The sequence below is a fragment of the Pelodiscus sinensis genome, chromosome 3 (genome assembly GCF_052426305.1).
Source record: "Pelodiscus sinensis isolate ZL-2025 chromosome 3, ASM5242630v1, whole genome shotgun sequence".
NCBI classification, from domain to species: Eukaryota; Metazoa; Chordata; order Testudines; family Trionychidae; genus Pelodiscus; species Pelodiscus sinensis.
The window spans coordinates 62,166,878-62,186,647 of NC_143054.1; the positions used below are offsets into that span (position 1 = coordinate 62,166,878).

General features: G+C 41.8%; 1 protein-coding gene across 1 annotated transcript in view; it reads right to left on the minus strand.

Annotated features, from left to right (window-relative positions):
• ME1 (malic enzyme 1) overlaps positions 1-19,770 on the minus strand; it is a 227,456-nt gene that overhangs the window by 33,988 nt on the left and 173,698 nt on the right. The window contains exon 7 of the mRNA XM_075923820.2: positions 6,369-6,478. Within this exon, the coding sequence (XP_075779935.2) occupies positions 6,369-6,478 (110 nt within the window). The remainder of the gene's footprint in view (positions 1-6,368; positions 6,479-19,770) is intronic.

Genomic DNA, 19,770 nt, shown 5'->3' on the forward strand with positions numbered 1-19,770 from the left:
AGTGAGTCATAGGATTCCTGTGGATAAAGGCATCTTGAAAAAAACACCAGTTATTTTAAGTTAGGTAACCTCTCTTCTTCCAACAGATGTCTACATGGATCCCATAGTAGATCATTAATTAGCAGTTATCTATCAGAGGAGTGAGTGATAGGATTCCTATTTAAACATTTGTAGGACAGCCCAGCTGAATTCAGCATTTGATCTAGAAGCTGCCACAATGGAGCAGTGATAAGTAAACCTATGAACAGAACCTCTAGTAGGAGCCCTACAAATCTCAGAAATAAGGACTCCCCTAAAACAGGCTGCAGATGTCTCACTAATCTTACTAGAGTGCATCCCAAATCTAGAGGGAAGGGAAGTATATTTCCAGCATAGATCTTAATGCAATCTGAAACCTACTTCAAGAAGCCCTGAGAGGAAATAGTCTGACCCTGAGATCTGTTACCAAATGTCCAAATTATACATGAAACGGCTTTGTTTTAAAGAGGTAAAAGGACAAAGCTCAGAGAACATCAAATGTATGAAATCGGGAGGAGCATGAGACTAGAGGAAAAATGCTGACAACTATATAATTTGATTTATATGAAAATTCAAAAGAATTTTCAATAAGTATGTTGAGTGAAGTTTTAATGAAATACCACATGGAATATTGCTGTCAAGGCCTATATCTAACTCATCCCGAAAGCTGAAGTCATAGCTAAAATGCACTTTTTATGGAAAGATGGAATAACAAAACACAATGACATAGGTTCAAAGGGAGCCCATTAATGCTAGAAACTCCACATTCAAGTCCCATGTAGGAAATGTTTCCTTTATTGGTGGAAATATAGGAGTCAGCTCTTTCCAAAAAAAAATCTTGATATAGTAAAACAGGAATAAACAGAATGAATCCCAACATGTGGATACTGTAACTAGCAGATGTAACTAAAGATTCTGAGTACTTTAGCAACAACATGGTAGTCTAAGACAAAAGAATTAGAAGACTCCCAAAGTCAAATGTCTTTCAATAGTCCACAAGTTAAAATGATTCCATTTCGTTTTTACAAATTAGCCTTTCTGTTCAAGAAGTTTTGATTCAGAACTGTCTTGAGACAACTTCTGTCAATGGAATTCAACCTGGTAGCTTTTTCATGCTATCAGATGCAGCGGCACTGGATAGGGCACCCAACCACGAGTCTGAAAAATGTCTAGAAGAATTAGAAGTGGAAAGGGTGTACCTACTGACAAGTGAGAAAATCAAAACAGATTTACCCAAACATCATTATAAAAGCATTATCTTAAAATATTTTTCTGGGAATTAATAGGGGTGGGTTGGGGAGGAAGACACAACAGGATCTTTCCCCACCAGAGCAGAAAAACATCTGCCAGAGAGCCTGGACAGAGTCCTCTTTGGGAGAAAAGAGAGTGCACTTCTTGTTTACACTGGTAGCAAATACGTCTACTGAGGGATTCTCCCAGTTCATGAATATTTGATCCGGAATCAAATCTTTCAGTTCTTTCTCAGGGTTGATTAAGCTCTTCTCACTGATAAGAGCTGCCAATTTGTCAAGAGTTCCTGGTAAATGAAGGGGTACCAGGTTAATTTCACAAACAAACAAAAAAATCTCTCCTTGACAAAGGGGAAGGCCCTGTGCCCATGTTGTTTGTTTATATCTTGCATCATTGTTATATTATCAATTAGAACCTGGCAGCTACATCCTGAAGGATGGCTTGGAAAGCATTGCAGGCTAAACAAACACCTGAGCCTTCGTAAACTCATGTGCAAGTGAGACCTTATGCTCTGAATTAGAGACTGCCTAAACGAGAACCCTCACCCAGTGTTGATGCATCTGTTACAAGAATCTCTGCAAGGGGATGGTGCGTGAAATGAAATATCATGAAAAGACTGAAGGGGTGTGTTTGTCTACCAACACAGAGATATCAGTGCTACTGAAGGAACTTCTACCAGTAATCCTATGCTGTGTCTGGTAGAATGAGAAACTGATCTTAACCACCCCAGAAAAGGATGGAGCTGCAGCCTTGCATGTGATGAAATGTAAACCACAAGTTATCATGTGACCCAGCAGGCTAACACAAACTCTCACTGTGGTTTTTGGCTGGGAATGGAGGTTTGAAATTGATAAGATTAACTACACTAAATCTCTGACAAATGAATGGTCTGGCTGACACTATTGCCCCTATACTCTCTACTGACTGAGTGCTGGAGAGGGTGCCCTACATGACTATATTTTTGGGTATTTACCCTACTCAGTTCACTGAATGCCCATGAAGTGCCTTCCACATCTACACTGTTGATTTTAGCACTATAATGTTTTGCTGCCTCCCTGCTGCCAGACCTTTTTCCTACCACAGTGAAAGACTCCGTCAGTTGGCAAAGCCTCCTTTCAGAGGCTTTCCCTGCTGCATGCAGCCATACACACTGACTTCCCCTCTAGTCATGGGGTGCTTGACTGGAACAGGGCAAGCCACACGACAAAGTGAAGATTCTTGTTGACCACAGAATGTATCAAATGAGGTGGGGAAGCAACCAATGGGGATGCAGGGGCACTGTATAAACTGAGAAAGGCCCACATGTGAGTGAACAGCAGTTGCGGACTGTTGCCAATCTCACTGACTTCTTTAGAAATGTGAAAAACTTAACCTTTTTGAAGCATACTGTCATTTGGTAATTTTTGGGCTACTTTTTACATGTGATCAGCAAAAATTCAAGTTTTGAAATTGACCAAAAAACCACCCCCCAAAATGAGTTGTGCTTTGCTTCCTTAGGGAGCAGCCTGGTTTGGGGTTGTTTTGTATTCCATGAAATAAAATAGCGTTATATTGCATCTTTCTAGCAACATAACAATAGTATTTGGTACTTTTCCCATAATTTCTCTACTCGATTGATATGAACATATCAGAATGCTGAGATCTGACTTGTCAGAATGCTTGACAATAGGCTGCTAAATTACTAGACAGGCTGTTGTGTTACAAACTATAATTACGCATTGTGATTATACCAATTACAGCTGGTAACCTTTAATGAAATCTGTTTTCCCTGTAATTTTCTATTTTAAATGAAAAAGTTAGGCATTTAAAAATTATATTATTATAGTCATATTAATATTTTAGATCTTTGCTCTGGGCATTTTTGCACATATTGTGCAGTATGATTATAGATCTCTAAAGTCTAACAAATAGGTGTCACTGTAGTAATGTATTTAGATCTGAGATATTATATTTCTTATTTTTTCAAAAGGACAACAGTCTAAACAAGCTAATGTAAAAGAACCTCACTTTTGGGTTTTTTTTCCAGTCGTTTTTTTGTAAAACGATAGTGATCTAGTCCTATTAGAGTTGCCAACTCATTATCATTCTTTGTTGTTAGCAGTAACTGTCATCACTCCTCTTCAGCAGTTTGCCTTATTTGTTCTTCATGAAAAGAGGGAAAATGTCACTGTGAATAGCAGATTTGTTTAACCGGAACTGCTATAAGTAATGATGTATGACCTTAAATTTCACTGTACACATCAGCTACTTTTCTGGAAAGACAATCAAAACACTATCTGCACCAGGAAAAAACAAACATAAGATGATCTTGTGAATCAACAGCTAAGCTATACTATCACAAAGACCATGGGAAAATAATCTCTGAAAGTTTTGACAACAGAGTATTGCATTTTTCAGGGGAGTTGTATATAAGCATTTGCAAAAGTTAACATGCTCAAACCAAGTTTTCTAGCAGAAAAGACAAATCTCTTTGTGACACTACACCCCATATTCTTCATAGACATATTGTTATGCCATGAATAGGGAATAACTGAGATATGTTTTATGCAAGATGGATCATGTGAGATATGGTTCTGATGTACTAACCTATTTGTATGCAAGTATCACTTTTGTATCTGAAGTTGGGAATATGCCTATGTACCTATTACAACTATGTTTACACTTGGGGGACACCCACCAGACACAATGCATTGAGCCTGGATGGACCATTAAGGGAAACAATAGGACTTTGAAGATGTTGATCTTCCCACCATCCTAAGAAGCCTCTTGAAATGCTGCAAGCAACCTTGACTCATAGCTGCTTTGACATTGTAGAGTCATGTTATCAAGTGACTTGGCACTGAACTCCATGTTGAATTACTAGCATTTTCCCACTAATAGGAAGGTGGGGATCAAAGTAGGAAATAAAGAATTCCCACCATATGTAAATCCTACTTAAGGCAGGAAATTTAGATTCTTTTTCCACTGAATCCCTGACTAGGATGACTGCTGGAAACATCTAAGAAAACAAGACAAATAGGAGTGTGGGGAAGAAGAGCTGAGCTCAGGTTGGAAAAGGTGTTTTGCCTGTGAAAGAAATACCTAAAACAATATTGAAGGTGAAAAATTTACTACTTCTACCAGTTTCCTTTGTGTAGTAATCTTAGTTTGTGAGCTTGTTTTATTTGCACATTAATCTGCTTTGACCTGTTTTTGCTATCCCTTATAATCATATAAAATTTTAAATACATTATTTTTGTTTTCTCTAATATCAATTTGTAAAATTCACAGCTGGAGGGGGGGAAGCTAAGCATATCCTCCTCCACATTGAGCAATGGTGCAAATTTCATGAGTTTACATTGAACAGTTCTCTGTGCAGCGCAAAGCAACTCAATTTTGAGTTTGCATACAGAGGGGATGCATACTTGAGTGCTAGACAATTCCCTAGCGGAGTCTTCCCATGAAGAGTTGATTTCAGGCCTGATCTACACTAGACCCAGAAGGTTGGCTTAAAGTATTCAATTGACCTTAAACTGCATGCGAGAGTCAGCTTACCTTAAGCTGAGCTTGGCACCATCCCCACAGCAGAAGGCCAATGAGATAAAATGCTTCTGTTGGCTTCTCTTACTCCTTGCAAGGGTAGGAGTACTAGCTGATGGTGAGGACACCCTTTGAGTTCAATTTAGTGAGTCTTAACTAGCTAACCTGGTTTTAGGCACTGTAGAAATATGTACTAAAATGACTGTCCCTGAGCCAAAGAGTTTGCAATCTAGTTTACAACAAAATACAATAGGAGGATGAAACAAAGTGAGAATAATTGTTTATTTTTATTTATTTTATTTCATTTCGACTTAGAAGCAATTAAAAAGTGCCCATGGCTTTAAGTGATCTCAACTATTCAATAATTACAAAAACATATACATTACAAGCAGCTCTCACTTCTGCTAAGCAACAATACATAAATAAATATTAGCAGCCCTGAACATTGACCTGTATCTCTTTCTCTCTATTTCTCCTAGAAGTCCAGATGAACAAATGAGCTCTACAGTATGTCTTGAAAGTTAACAAACCTAGGTTATTTTGTATGAGGCAAACTTACAGCAAGCACATCTAAACTCTTCATTCTTTCCAACTAGAGGGTGGAGAAGACATAGGATAGAGAAAAGAGCTCCCCTCTCCTCTCTCAATCCCCAATGAAGAAAAATAAAAAGCATGATCTTGGGGATGGGGAATTCAATTCCTGAATGGAAGGCATGAAGGAGGGAAGTGAGGGAATTCCAGTGCCTAACGGTAGCTAAGAAGGGAGCCTGACATAAGAAATCAACTCTGGCTCTTTAAGAAGCCCTCTCATTAACACACCTATCTTGTGCAAAAGTTCTCAGGGCAGTTAAGAATCTACCCTTTCCAGGAATCAAATTAATTTCAATCTGTATATTTCTAACAAAATAAACAAGAAAAATGTTCCATGCTTACCTGAAAATTTTCATCTTTCAAGTAATTGGGTCTACAGATGCATTATAATGGGTACTTCAAGATTTCTTACAGGGAAAACCAGAGCTATTAGCCACTGGCAGCAGGGAAATATCCTGCTTCCTGAAATTCCCTCCAGTTGAGAGTACTTCCAGAGTCAGAATCATTCAAATCTACAGCCTGCGTTAAATGTACTTTGAGGAAAAAAAGAAGAATTTCTCCCACTGCACACAGTATGATGAATGCCTCCTAATTACATCTTTGGATGTCATTCAATTTTTTGAAAAATTATCACAGACTTCAAAATATTTGCCGTGGACAAAAGTCAACAGCTCTTCTCCAGGAGGCAGGCTAATGGGGAAAGAAATCAATAGGTGGAGATTTTGCCCCTGTCAGTGGTAAAATTGTGCACTCCTCAGCAACCCAATAAACTTTTTAGACATTTAATTTCCTGGGTTTGCAGCCTGTTTCACTTTAAGTATTTCATATGCCTTGACAAAGTGTGGCTGATAATGAATAGTCTGAGGTAGCATACAATAATCCAGGAAAGTCTTTTTGTCTCTGGTACAATAATTATGAACTAATAAAACTCTAATTTTTCCTATCTTACAAAAGCAATCAAATAGAGTAATTCGACAGTATTTTGTTACCTTGAATGTCATCATTGAAAGTGCAGTACTTGTTACGATACTTATTCAGGAGGCGGAATGCATTGGCATTAGCAAAATCCTCAAACTGAATAAGGCAATTCATGCCATATCTAGAAATACAAAGGAGATATATATTTAAAATAGGAAACAATGCAATATTGCATGTATAAAAATGTTAGCTCTGAAGATAGATTTTGCATAAGAGTATAATAAAAACTATACAAAATGCTATAAGTTTCTGTTTTATATTGTATTCATATACTTTAATTAGAAAGAAGATTTTGAACTATTCACACATCTTATTGGGTTCTAAATTAATTAATTGTTCAGGATAAAAGGCCTAGGTTGCGCACACAACACATTCTGAAAAGGTCAATGTTGCAACAGTAGTCAAGTAAAGAAAAAAACAGGACTTAGAAAACTACAAAATAACACAGACTATATTTTAATACCATTATGAAAATCAGGAGGACGTCCTCAGAATATTGTGCTCAATTCCAGTTATCTTGTATTAAAGAGAAATGAGCAGATATGAAGGAAATTCAGATACAGGTGTCAACAATTATTAAAATTGTTTAAAAAAATTAGAGATAATGGCCATAGTTCTATAGTTAAAAATTGAGTTTCATTTTGTACTTAAAGCAGTACAGTAGAGTCCCTATCATCCGACCTAAACGGGACCAACACATGGTTGGATTATCAAATATGTCGGATGATACAGACTCTATTGTAGAGAGCAATAGATGTGGAAGCATCCAGGCAGGAGCGGCATCAGCTGTTCCGTTGCTCTCTGCAGTAGAGTCTGTATCATCCGACATATTATGGAAATAATCACTTCTCTGGATCTGCTGGCAATGCTCCTCCTAATGCACCCTAATATGCCATTAGCCTTCTTGGCTACAAGGGCATGATGTTGACTCATATCTAGCTTCTCATCTACTGTAATCCCCAGGTCCTTTTCTGCAGAACTGCTACTAAGCCATTCAGTCCCCAGTCTGTAACAATGCTTGGGATTCTTCCATCCCAAGTGCAGGACTCTACACTTGTCCTTGTTGAACCTCATCAGCTTTCTTTTGGCCCAATCCTCTAATCTGTTCATATCACTTTGGATCCTATCCCTGCCCTCCAGCGTACCTACTTTTCCCCCAGCTTAGTGTCTGTAGCCAGACAGGAACCCCCCTGTAACATCCATTTTTGCTTGCCTGGAGCATGCAGGGCACACAGAGCAGTAACAGCCTTGAACAGAAGGCCCGGATATGCAGGCTCAGTGACCCTGAATGGCAATAAACAGAGATACGCCAATTGCTGACCAAGAAGCTGCCAAGGAGTGCCCTTGACTGAAACCCATATTGATACAAACACACAGCCGTCCGCGGGGGGAGGAATCTCTCGCCCAGTAAAAAAAAATGTCCAGTACTCACAATTTAGTTCTCTCTCTTGCAAGTGTAAATTAACTTGAAACTTGCTTGTAAGAACTGGCGTCACAAAGACAGACCAATACAATTCGGCATCTCAGATAAGAAAGAGGATACGGGCCCCCAGGGGTATAAAGATGGGTCCAGCAGCACATTTACTCTGAGTGTCAATCTACCATCTATCTGCTGGTCGGGTTAGGTGTTTGACCTCCCGAGCTTCTACGGGGACGCCCACCTCGTATTCGTCTTTCCTAGGAATTGAGGGACCGGCCCTGGCTTGACCCGCTTGAGTCGAGAGGCACAGAAGGGGGTAAAAATTGTACCTGGATGTGGTCCTTTGTCTTAAGTGTACACATAGACTTAGAGCTCTTTAAAGATTAAGCTGTCACTTGGTACCATTATTTCTATTTTCTATCTTTATTTTCTTTGTAACCATTTTTACGATCTATATTTGCTAGCAGTTAAGAAATAGAGCAATAGCCATAGTAACCATAAGATCTGTATTTGCTAGCAGTTAAGAAAGAGAGCAATAGCCATTGTAACCATATGATTTATAAGCTTTTTTAATAAACCTGTAACTGTTTAAGCTTTAGCCTGACTCCTTTAGTTGCTGTAACAGAACCAAGCGCAATTTAAAAGAACTTCAGCCAGTCATAAGGGACAGGTATAGGAAGAGCTTGGGCGTTTTGGATCGTGTCACTCCCAGGTGACAGATCCGTTGGGGCATCTCTCAGTCTTCCTTAGACTGCCCACTGCGAAGGGATCCTGTATCCTAGCAGCTGAAATCTAAGATGTAATAAGCTCTCCCTATAAATTCTGGGGTGTCTGTCAGCCTGTTGGCTGCCCTCCACGATGGGACCCCGGTCCTAGCAGTAAAGGCACGGACGTTAAACCTTTCCTCGGTAACACACACACACACACGTACACTGCCCTGACCATCAGCTAACAGTGTGATCTGCAAACTTGCTGAGGGTGCAATCCATCCCCTCATCCAGGTGATTAATAAAGATGTTGAACAAAGCTGGTCCAAGAACAGATTCTTGGGGCACTCCGCTAGAAACCGACCGCCAACCTGACATCAAGCTGTTGATCACTACCCATTGGGCCCAACAGTCTAGCCAGCTTTCTATCCATCTTACAGTCTATTTATCTAATCCACATTCCCTTAACTTGCTGGCAAGAATATTGTGGGAGACCGTATCAAAACCTTTGCTAAAGTCAAGGTATATCACATCCACTGACTTCCCCATACCCACAAAGCCAGTTACCTCATCATAGAAGCTAATCAGATTGGTCAGGTACGATTTGCCCTTCGTGAATCCATGATGATTATTGCTGATCACTTTCCCTTCTTCCAAGTGCTTCAAAATGGATTCCTTGAGCATCCCCTCCATGATTTTTCTAGGGACTGAGGTAAGGCTGACTGGTCTATAGTTCTCTGGATTGTCCTTCTTCCTTTTTTAAAAGATGGGCACTACATTTGCCTTTTTCCAATCATCCGGGATCTCTCCTGATCTCCACGAGTTTTTGAAGATAACGGCCAAAGGCTCCACAAGAACATTTGCCAACTCCCTCAGTAACCTCGGATGCATTAAATCTGGGCCCATGGATTTATGTATGTTTAGCTTTTCTAAATTGTTCCTAACTTGTTCTTTCCCCACCAAAGGCTGTCTACCTCCTTCCCATACTGCGTTGCCTAGTGCATTTGTCTGGGAGCTGACCTTATCCGTGAAGACAGAGGCAAAGAAAGCATTGAGTACTTCAGCTTTTCCCACATCATCTGCCACTAGGTTACCTCCCTCATCCAGTAAGTGCCCCACACCCTCTCTGATCACCCTCTTATTGCTAACTTGCCTGTAGAAACCTCTCTTGTTATCCTTCATATCCCTTGCTAGCTGTAATTCCAATTGCTCTTTCACCTTCCTGATAACTCCCCTGCATTCTTGAGCAATATATTTATACTCCTCTCTGGTCATCTGTCCAAGTTTACACTTCTTGTAAGCTTCCTTTTTGAGTTTAAGCTAACCAAGGATGTCCCTGGTAAGCCAATCTGGTCACCTACCATATTTGCTTTCTTGCTGCGCATTGGGATAGTTTCTTCCTGTGCCTTTAATAAGGCTTCTTTAAAATACTGCCAGCTCTCCTGGACTCCTTTCCCCTTCACGTAAACATCCCAGTGAATCCTGCCCATCAGTTCTCTGAGGGAGTCAAAGTCTGCTCTTCTGAAGTCCAGGGTATGTATTTTGCTACTCTCCTTTCTTCCTTCGGTCAAGATCCTGAAATCTACCATCTCATGCTTACCAGGTTGTCACCCACTTCTACTTCCCCTACTAGTTCCTCCCTGTTTGTGAGTAGCAGGTCAAGCTGTGCATGGCCCCTGGTCAGTTCCTTCAGCACCTGTGTCAAGAAGTTATCCCCAACATTCTCCAAAAACTTCCTGGATTGTCTGTGTACTGCTGTATTGGTCTTCCATCAGATGTCAGGGTGATTAAATTCCCCCATGAGAACCAGGCCCTGCGATCTGGAAGCTTCTCTCATTTGTCAAAAAACAACTTCATCTACCTCATCCACCTGATCCGGTGGTCTATAGCAGACACCAACCACAACATCACCCCTGTTGCTTCCACCTCTAAACTTAACCCATAGACTCTTAAAGGTCTTTTCTCCCTCTAAATACTGGACCTCCGAGCAATCATATTGTTCTCTTACATACAATGCAACTCCTCCTCCTTTTCTCCCCGGCCTGTTCTTCCTGAACAATTTATACCCTTCCATGACAGTGCTCCAGTCATGCAAGTCATCCCACCAAGTCTCCGTTATTCTAATCAAATCATAGTTCTTCGACTGGGCCAGAGCTTCTAATTCTTCCTGTTTGTTTCTCAGGCTTCTCGCATTTGTGTACAAACACCTTAGATAACCAGTTGATCGCCCCACCTTCTCCATCTGAATCAGTAGTCCTCCTTTGTTGCTCGTTCCTCCTTGTGATTCTTTCCGGTGTCTGACTTCCTCACTTACCACAATTCAAGTCTATGCTCCTAAGATGGTTCCAGGTGTGGTGGTGTAAGGACAGTAAGGTCCCCCCCTCAGGATGTCATCGTCCCCCTTTTATAACTACTCCCCAATTGGTGGAAACCTCTTTGATTGTGACCTGGGTCAAATGGTTCCCACTGTATAGTGTGCTTTCAGAGAGGTTTCTGTTACTCATACCTCCCAAGAAAATCCTTGTGCTTTTTGTATTTCCTCAGTAAGCCATTAACATTACTTGTCCTTTTTATGGAATGATTGGTCAGAAGACATAGTTAGTACAAAACATATCCTAATTAAATGACAGTGATGAATACTTGGGTGTCAGGAGTGTCACAAATGTATCTTAAAATAATCAGACAATACTACACAGTAGTATTCTTTCTGGATTTCTTATTTAGTGATTATGTGCAGGCCTGCCAATGGGGTGTGTGGGGGGAGAGATGGGGGGAGGTGGACTTCCTTGAGGCCCAACCATTCAAAAGGGCCCAGGGTACCCAGCTGTTGCGGCAGCCATAGCCCCGGGCCTTTTAAATTGGTAGTAGAGCCCTAGGTAGCACCTTCCAAGTGGTGCTGAGTACTGGGAGGGAAGGGAGGTGGACGGGGAGATACACTGCAGTCTGGGTGGCGCGAAAGGATGGCTGCCTCAGCACTATCACTTCTTCTGGGGTCCTGCCTCTTCTGGGAGCCTGGAACTGGCCCCCATCTTGCCCAGGAGGCTCCCCATATCATGCGAGACATTTTAAATATTTTTTTTTAAACCAAGAAAACTCCTAGAGAAAAAACACAAACCAAACTAAGAACAAAATAAAACAACCTCCCCACATACATAACACGCTATAAAATGGAATTAAGGCAGAGAGTACTATCAATAACTTAAATGTAAACAAATACACAGCTATCATATATATAGTAGCCCAATGTCTGGGACTCGAACACTGAAATGCTAGCTATTCCCTCTGAGTGGCGTTATCGCCTCCCGCCATGGTGCTCGGCTGACTTCTGTGCCGCTCAGCCAGGCCACTGCGCAGAGGCAAGTGGTGCAAGCAGCTGTTTGGGGTCCGCACTCCCCCTGTAGCATGGAGGAGCTGCATGGGGAGCGCAGGGACCAAATGGCTGCTTGTGCTGAGCGCCGCAAAGATCAGCTGAGCACTTTGGCAGGAGGCAACAGAGCCACCCAGAGGGAACAGCCAGGGGGCAGGGTGTGGATGAGCGTGCGTCTCTGATGTCAGGAAAGGGCGCCGGATTCAAAAGGAGGAAAAAGGAGCAGACACAGAGGACGCGGAGAAGACAGAGAGGAGAACGGAGGAGGCAGAGGACAGCGAGAGAGAGAGAATGAGAGACATGCAGCAGGAGGAGAAGAAGAGAAACACAGAGTGAGAGGTGGGAGGGGGAGAAAGAAAGAAAGAGAGAGATGGAGAGAGAGGCAGGAGGCGGACGAGAGCTGGGAGAGAGAGAGGGCGAGGAAGTAGGAGGAGAACAGAGAGAGACAGGCCGTTTGCGCCGCTTGCTCCCATGCGGCGGCCTGGCTAAGCGGCGCAGAAGTCAGCCGAGCACCACGGCGGGAGGCGAACGGAGGCGGGGTGGTGACGTACACGCCCATGGGGTGGGGCCTGGACGAGCATGCACCCCCGACGGAGACAGAGGAGAGCGGAGAGAGAGTGAGAGGCAGGAGGGGGAGAAGAGAAAGAGAGAGATGGAGAGAGAGGCAGAAGGCGGAGGAGAGCTGAAAGAGAGAGCGGGGGAAGAAGTAGGAGAACGAGAGAGAGAGAAAGAGACCGAGCGAGAGACCGGAGGCTAAGGAGAGAAGACCGACATGGGGGAGGAGAGACCTGAAAATCTCGTCTTATGATGGGCTAATTGGCTAGCTATAAAGAAACAGCAAGAGATACAAACATAGGAGTTTCAAACTTAAGGCTAACACTAACCCCCATGACCTGCCCCAAATCTTGAAGGGGATATGCACAGCTAAGACACTTAACCATAGCTCTACTTGTAATAGCAAGAAGAAATGTATGAAAAAGCTGTCTTTAAAATCAGTTTAATCTACTTTGTGATCACACATACTAAAATGCCTTAGCCATAATTATATGATTATTGCCTGACATCAGTACTATGTCACTGTCTACACTGAATAGCAAGGCAAAATCAAAAGCACATATCCCAACGGCCTGAGTTAATGGAGAATCTTCTTTTGTTGTTAGCTATATAGACCCAAGATATAGAGTCAAGCAGGTCTAATTTTATTTAAAAAAAAGTGGTACACATACACACTAGCTTGTCCATTAAAACATTTAACTATAAGGAGCAATTTTCCTTTAAAACTTAGTTGTCCTAGGCAAACTATACTGAACAAAACCGCAAGATAAAAACAAAAGCAAAAATTGTTGGGATTATATTTATCTCTATAGAAAACACACATTTACAACCATATTACAATTAGCCAGAGCTGAAGGAACTCCACTGACGATAATCCTTACTGTAAATATCTTCAGATTTTATGGGAAAAGCTGGACCTATCTGGATTGTTAATTAGAGGCCAATGTTTAAAAGATAATTCTGTTGGTCAGTACATTCAAAAAAGTAAATCATTACAGAATACAGATGAAAAAAGAAACTGGAGTTGTTTATCATGATTTATTCTCTGACTTGACTTTTTATGACTCCACAGAATACAAGGGGTAGGCAGATTGGTAACAACCTAAGGCTAATAATACTCTGGGATCCTGGAACCAACTCACAAAAGTTATTTGTTATTAAGCAGAAAGCTATACGATATTTACTATATATAAAATTATCAAACACACACACACACACACACACACACACACACACACACTTTTCTCTGTCATGTGAAGTTTTTTTACGACTCTCATCTCTCTCTCAGCCCACTTCATTTTAGACCTTTATCAAAAATTCCATGATTTATGGTAAATGAGTCCTGCTATAGAAAGTATTTAATATATACTTGGACCATTGGCAGCTATATTCCTTAGATTTGGGCTAGGGTTTATGGACAGCTAAATTCAATTATACAAAACAGAAAAGGTAGACCTGATCTAATTGTGACACTCACTTTTTAAAGTGCTTCTATCTGAGAATCTTGGGATTATGGTGGCAAAATTTCTTGGTAGTGTTCTCAGTGATAACTGAAATAAATAATCATTAAGGGCATGTCTACACAGTAGGGCTAAAGCAGAAATAAGCAACACAACTTGAACTATGTTAATTGGCACTTTTGGCACTATATTACCCAGCAGGAAGTCTGAGTGAGAACACTCTTCTTCCTACTTCCCTTACTCCTCATAAAATGAGGGTTACAGGAGTCGGAGTAAGAAGTCCTCCAGCTTGACATTATTTCCACATTATGTCAAAATAATTGCCTGCAGTGTAGATACGGATTATGTTATTTCACCATCACCACCACCACCACCACTTATCTGGACTATATCTTATAGAAGGCACTGGCTATTAGGAAAACGTATGGTTGCCAAGAGACTCCATTTGTAACGCTACTCCTTTTTGTAACATAATTTAGACCAGTGGTCCCCAACGCGGTGCCCGCGGGCGCCATGGCGCCTGCTGGGGCATTTGTTGGTGCCCGCCGACAACCCGGGCTGGCCCCGCCCCCCGGCGCACTGGAAGCGCCGGCCCCAGGCGCGCGACACTCACCGGCGCCTGGTGCGCGGCGCTTGGGAGGCCCCAGCCCCGGGGCACATGCGGGCACGCGGCGCCAGTGCCAGCCCCAGGCACGCAGCTCGGGCGGTGGCGCCAGCCCCGGGCCCATGGCACAAGGGGCTCGGGCGGCCCCGGCCCTGGCGTGGCCCAGGACGCGCAGGCCCGCCCCCGGGCGCCCGGCGCGTGTGTGGCCCCGCCCCCGGGCGCCCAGGAGCCCGTAAAGGTTGGGGACCACTGATTTAGACAATAGTATTCTATCAAATGTATTCTGTTTGTCCAGTTATAAACCTTATAACCTACTTATATTTAGGTGTCTGAAATATTAATTCCAGACAGTTAAATAATTCTCCTGATAACATTTTCCCATTCTGTGAAAGAATTCTAGGGGCTGTATGATACTGTCTCTTTATCCACAGCAAAAACACTACTAGCACTTCCATAGTATTATGCTCTTAAAATGCTAAGAGTTTTTTAAAAAGTTGATTCTACACAAGAAATAAGACTTATGATTATTTTTAGAACTTTGAAAAAAACTGGACATAAATTGGTCTTGCTACCAGTCATTCTTTTGGATTATCTCCTGAAGGAACAAGGGGTTGCTTAATAGGCTTTTAGAGAGTCACATTCAATTCTAGAATCTTATTTGACTACTTCCTTAGATCAAAGGCACTTTTGGAACAGGAAAAGTTTTTAATGCTTCAGGATAACTATTCTAAAGGAGCAGCATAATCAAAAGCATAGCCACATTGGAACTGCTTCCCACTTTTTATCTATCAGTCAACAACCCTATCATCCAGAAGCATTTTACTTTGCACCAATACAAGATGTAGAAGTGATCCTACTCCTTCTCTCACAAGTTATTAAGGTTGTTAGTTCCCACCAACTACCCTACCTCAAAACTGTTTTGAAGCTAATTTGCCATCCCAACTCCCATTCAACCCAGAGTCTGTATTTAAAAAAAAAAAGTGCATAGGCCAGTATTTTTGCTAGATCTTAGCATGCTCTCATACAGGATATGGTCCATGGCAAGATTCCTTGGGACAACACAGGGGAGCCTTTCATTTTAACTGCAACTGCAATAAACAAGTGGTTTGACTTACGGAACAGCTTTGCACACTCAATATAAAAAGCCAGTGCTCACAGGATGTCCAAGAAGTGTAGTCTTTGTACCCGACTATCAGCATGTGGCTTAGGGTAAAAGACCAGGGCTGTGTCTACACTGGGCCACTTATTCCGGAAAATCAGCCGCTTTTCCGGAATAAGCTGCGAGCTGTCTACACTGGCCCTTGAATTTCCGGAAAAGCAACGATGCTTTACTGTACAAAATCAGCCGCTATTCCGGAAAAACTATTCTGCTCCCGCTCAGGCATAAGTCCTTATTCCAGAACACTGTTCCAGAAAAGGGACAGTGTAGACAGCCCAGTAGTCTTTTCCGGAAAAAAGCCCCGATCACGAAAATGGCGATCGGGGCTATTTTCCGGAAAAGCGTGTCTACATTGGCCACAGACACTTTTCCGGAAAAAGGGCTTTTCCGGAAAAGCAGCCTGCCAATGTAGACGCTCCTTTTCCGGAAAAACTGAAAACGGAATAATATTCCATTTTAAGCAGTTCTGGAAATTCATGCCAGTGTAGACACAGCCCAGGAGAAAAATGTCCTGAGTGGCATGGAATTTGAACTCAACCTTTGGGAAAAGGGCTGGGGGAGGCACAAGTTGCACCTTTTTTTGGTTTGTTTTTAAAGAGGGTAAGGAGGGTTAGAGCCTTAGCTCAGACACTGTCGTAGCTGATGGTATGGTGACCGGGAATGCTATCTTCCATGAAAGATTGGGACCTGAAGGGGATCCCATTAGTGTGGAAAGGATTAGACTGGGATCCCAGGTCAAGTTAGGTGATCTAACCTATGGATAGAATTTATCAAGACTTTTTAGGAAACTACTAAACACCTGACCACTCAAGTGGAACACTGAAATGGCAGCCCATTGGACCTTGAGGGATGATACCAAGAATATTCTAAGAGGAGTGTTATAGGAAGCTGCATTGGAGAGCACATCCTTGAGAACACCAGATTGAGAATCTTCCACTTGGCTAGGTAAGTAGCCCTGGTGGAGGGTTTCCTACAGCCAAGAAGGGCTTCCCTCATGGCTTCAGGGCACATTAGCTCCATCGGGTTTAACTATGAAGCTTCCAAGTACTGAGGTGAAGAGATTTGAGGCTGGGATGTGAAGATGGCCATGATCTTGGGTGATCAGGTTCCAGAAAAAGGGGCAACAAGATTTGGGTGTCCACTGAAAGCTCCAGGAATGTGGTATACAAATGCTGAGGGGGTCAGGCTGATGCTATCAGTATGATCACAGCCCTCTCCTGGCAGAACTTGAGCAGAATCTTGTGGGCAAATGGGAAAGGCAGGAAAACATACAACAGATGGTCTGTCCAAGTGAGGAGATACACATCCACAAGGGGGCCTGTATTTTCCAGAAGAAACAGAACTGCAGGCATTTTCTTTTGGTTTTTGTAGCTAACAGACAATTTGGGGAACTCCCCAAGTTTGAAAAATGTTGTCCACCATGTCCACTTGAATGGACCACTCGTGACTGTGAAAGGGCCTGCTGAGATAGTCCACCAACTCGTTCCAAGAACCTGGGAAGTAGGATGCTTCTAGGTGAATTGAGTGACTATGCAGCAGTCTCATGGCTTAAGGGCTTCCCAGCATAGGAGAGAAGATTATGCCTGTTTATATAAAACCTCACAGTCATGTTGCCCATCATCACCTTTGTGTATTTCTCTTGCAAGTGGAAGGTCTGATATACCAAGCAAACTGCTCTCAACTCCTTGATGATGTGGAATGAAAGCTCATCTTCCAATCAGAGACCTTGGGTACAAACATCTTCTCACCCCAATGCTGATGCACCTGTAACCAGGAACAGCTAATTCTAGGGCTTCTCGAAGGGGACTCCCATGTATACTTGCTGTGGCTTGAACTATCAGTGAAAAGATCCAACAACTGACATTTGGAAAGTGACCACTTTTCCAGACTGTCCCACCCTGGACAATAAGGTGACGCCATGCAGGCCTGGAAAGTCTTGATCCTCAGTCTCACATGCTGTACCCACATAAGTACACGCGGCCATATGACTGAGGAGCCTCAAGCAATTCCTTGCTGTGATGATGGGGCACTGTTAGCCTTTTATGATATCTGTCATTATCCAAAACTGAGACTCTGGCAAAAATGATCTGGCATGACCCAAATCCAACACTGCCTTGATAAACTTTATTCTCTGCATAGGTTCAGAGGGAGACTCTGCCATCAAGTGGATCTTACTAAGTTGATGTCAGTGGTGAAAGTAAGGGGTTGCTCCCCGCAGGGAGCTATTTAAAGAGCTTCCAGGGACCCAGGTTGTGATAGGACAGTACCTGTAAGAAATATCAGTTTCTTTCATCCCTGGTTTGACATTGAGTTCCACCTACATCTTGGATCAGCCCATAAGAATCCAGTTGCTGAGGTATGGGAGTACCTGCGCCTGCCTTCATCACAGGAAGGTTGCTATGTCTGCCAGGCATTTGCTGCCAGGAGCTAACAGATCAAAAGGGAGGACCATAAATTGGTAATAGATGTGGATTACCACAAACTTGAGAAAACATCGTCGGACTAGAAGGCAGCCTACCTGTCTCCTGGATCCAGAGATGGGGTGATCGAATTTAGATAGACCATGTGAAACCTCAACTTTTTCACGAATGTTTTGATGCCTCACAGATCAAGAATGAGTCTGAGACTCCCTTTGTCTTTGGGGATTGGGAAATACCAGGGATATAATCCCTTTCCCCTCCACTACTCCCACAGCATCTGATGCTCATGAGAAGGGTCCCTGAAGTGGTACTGGGAAGAGAGGGGAAGAATAGAACTGGAGAATAGTGCGAATGTTTGTTACCTAAGATATTCCTTTCTCATCCCAAACAAGGATGGGTTGTGGTGTTTCCATTGTCCATTAGCTGTGGGAGGTAAAAAGGATCTTTTGAGTGATAATTCTAGATGAAATACTTTGTACTGATGTTTCAATTTTATTTAAATCTTCGGGTCTAACTGATTATTTCTTAATACTTCTGACCAAGACTACTTTGTACAAAAATAACTAGAGATAGTTTGGCTACTCATTACATGTATTTTACTAGAGTCTTCTATCTTCTTAGAAAAGATAAGGACTATTTGAAGTTTATTAGTACTTCTACAATAATATCTAATTCTCACATACTTAAGTATGTGAGAATTCTCACTGAAAGCAATAGCACCGTTCAGGCAATTCAAGTGCCCCTATATTCCTTGTTGAATTAAGGCCCAAGTGATTTATAGCAACTGATACTCCTTTCTGAAAAGGATTTTTATAATGCATTTTGACAGATCCTAAAAATGCCAGATGAGTTTAGCAGCTCAGAATAAGAAATCCTAATTTAATTTGGTTATATTTGTGTTGGTTTTGAACTCCTCTTTATATAAATGATGCAATTGGATAGTGCAATTAGTCTGAAGCCTGGGGCAGCACATCTGCTCTTTTGAGCAGCTACTTATGATATAATGAAAAGATGGGAAACAGCTGAGCTCCCATAGCTGCTTGCTTGATTTTCACAGTCAGGGTGAACCCTAATTAAGTTTGTGAAGGAAATTCTTCAGGTATTTCTGATTATACAAATTAAGGACCAAATTTAATAGCTGATGGTCTTACGAAACATTTCAGTTTAAATAACAGCACTTTGTGGTATTTTTGTTTTAAATGCATTAAAATGTCAAAACAATCCAAAATATTTGCAACATAAGTTACATTTTAAAATAAAGACGTTATCTAGTGAATTTAGACCAGATAGTAAATAAGTAAAGAAGTAAATATTAATTCTAATTCCACCACGGCCTTAACCTCTATTTCTATAATGCTATCTGCCAAAGAATTCACTGTGACCTCTCTGTATTCAGTTTCCCCATCTGTAAAACAAGAATACTAAAATATACTCACTTTTGTAGTGTGCGCTGAAATCCCGATAGAAGTGTGAAGTATAGTACTTATTTGATACACCATACTATTCACAGTTCTAATCTTTTTGACTTAATATAGACATTTGAAGAACCACTACATGGTCTGTCTCAATAATGGGATTTGTTGAAACTGAAGTTAAGTGGAATGGGTTTGTTTTTCAGAATTTCAGTGCTAAATGAACTTGCACTAATGCAGTATCTTTAACTAATTTGGACAATCCATACGATAATTATGACGAACGAGCTGTATTGAACAAAATAATCA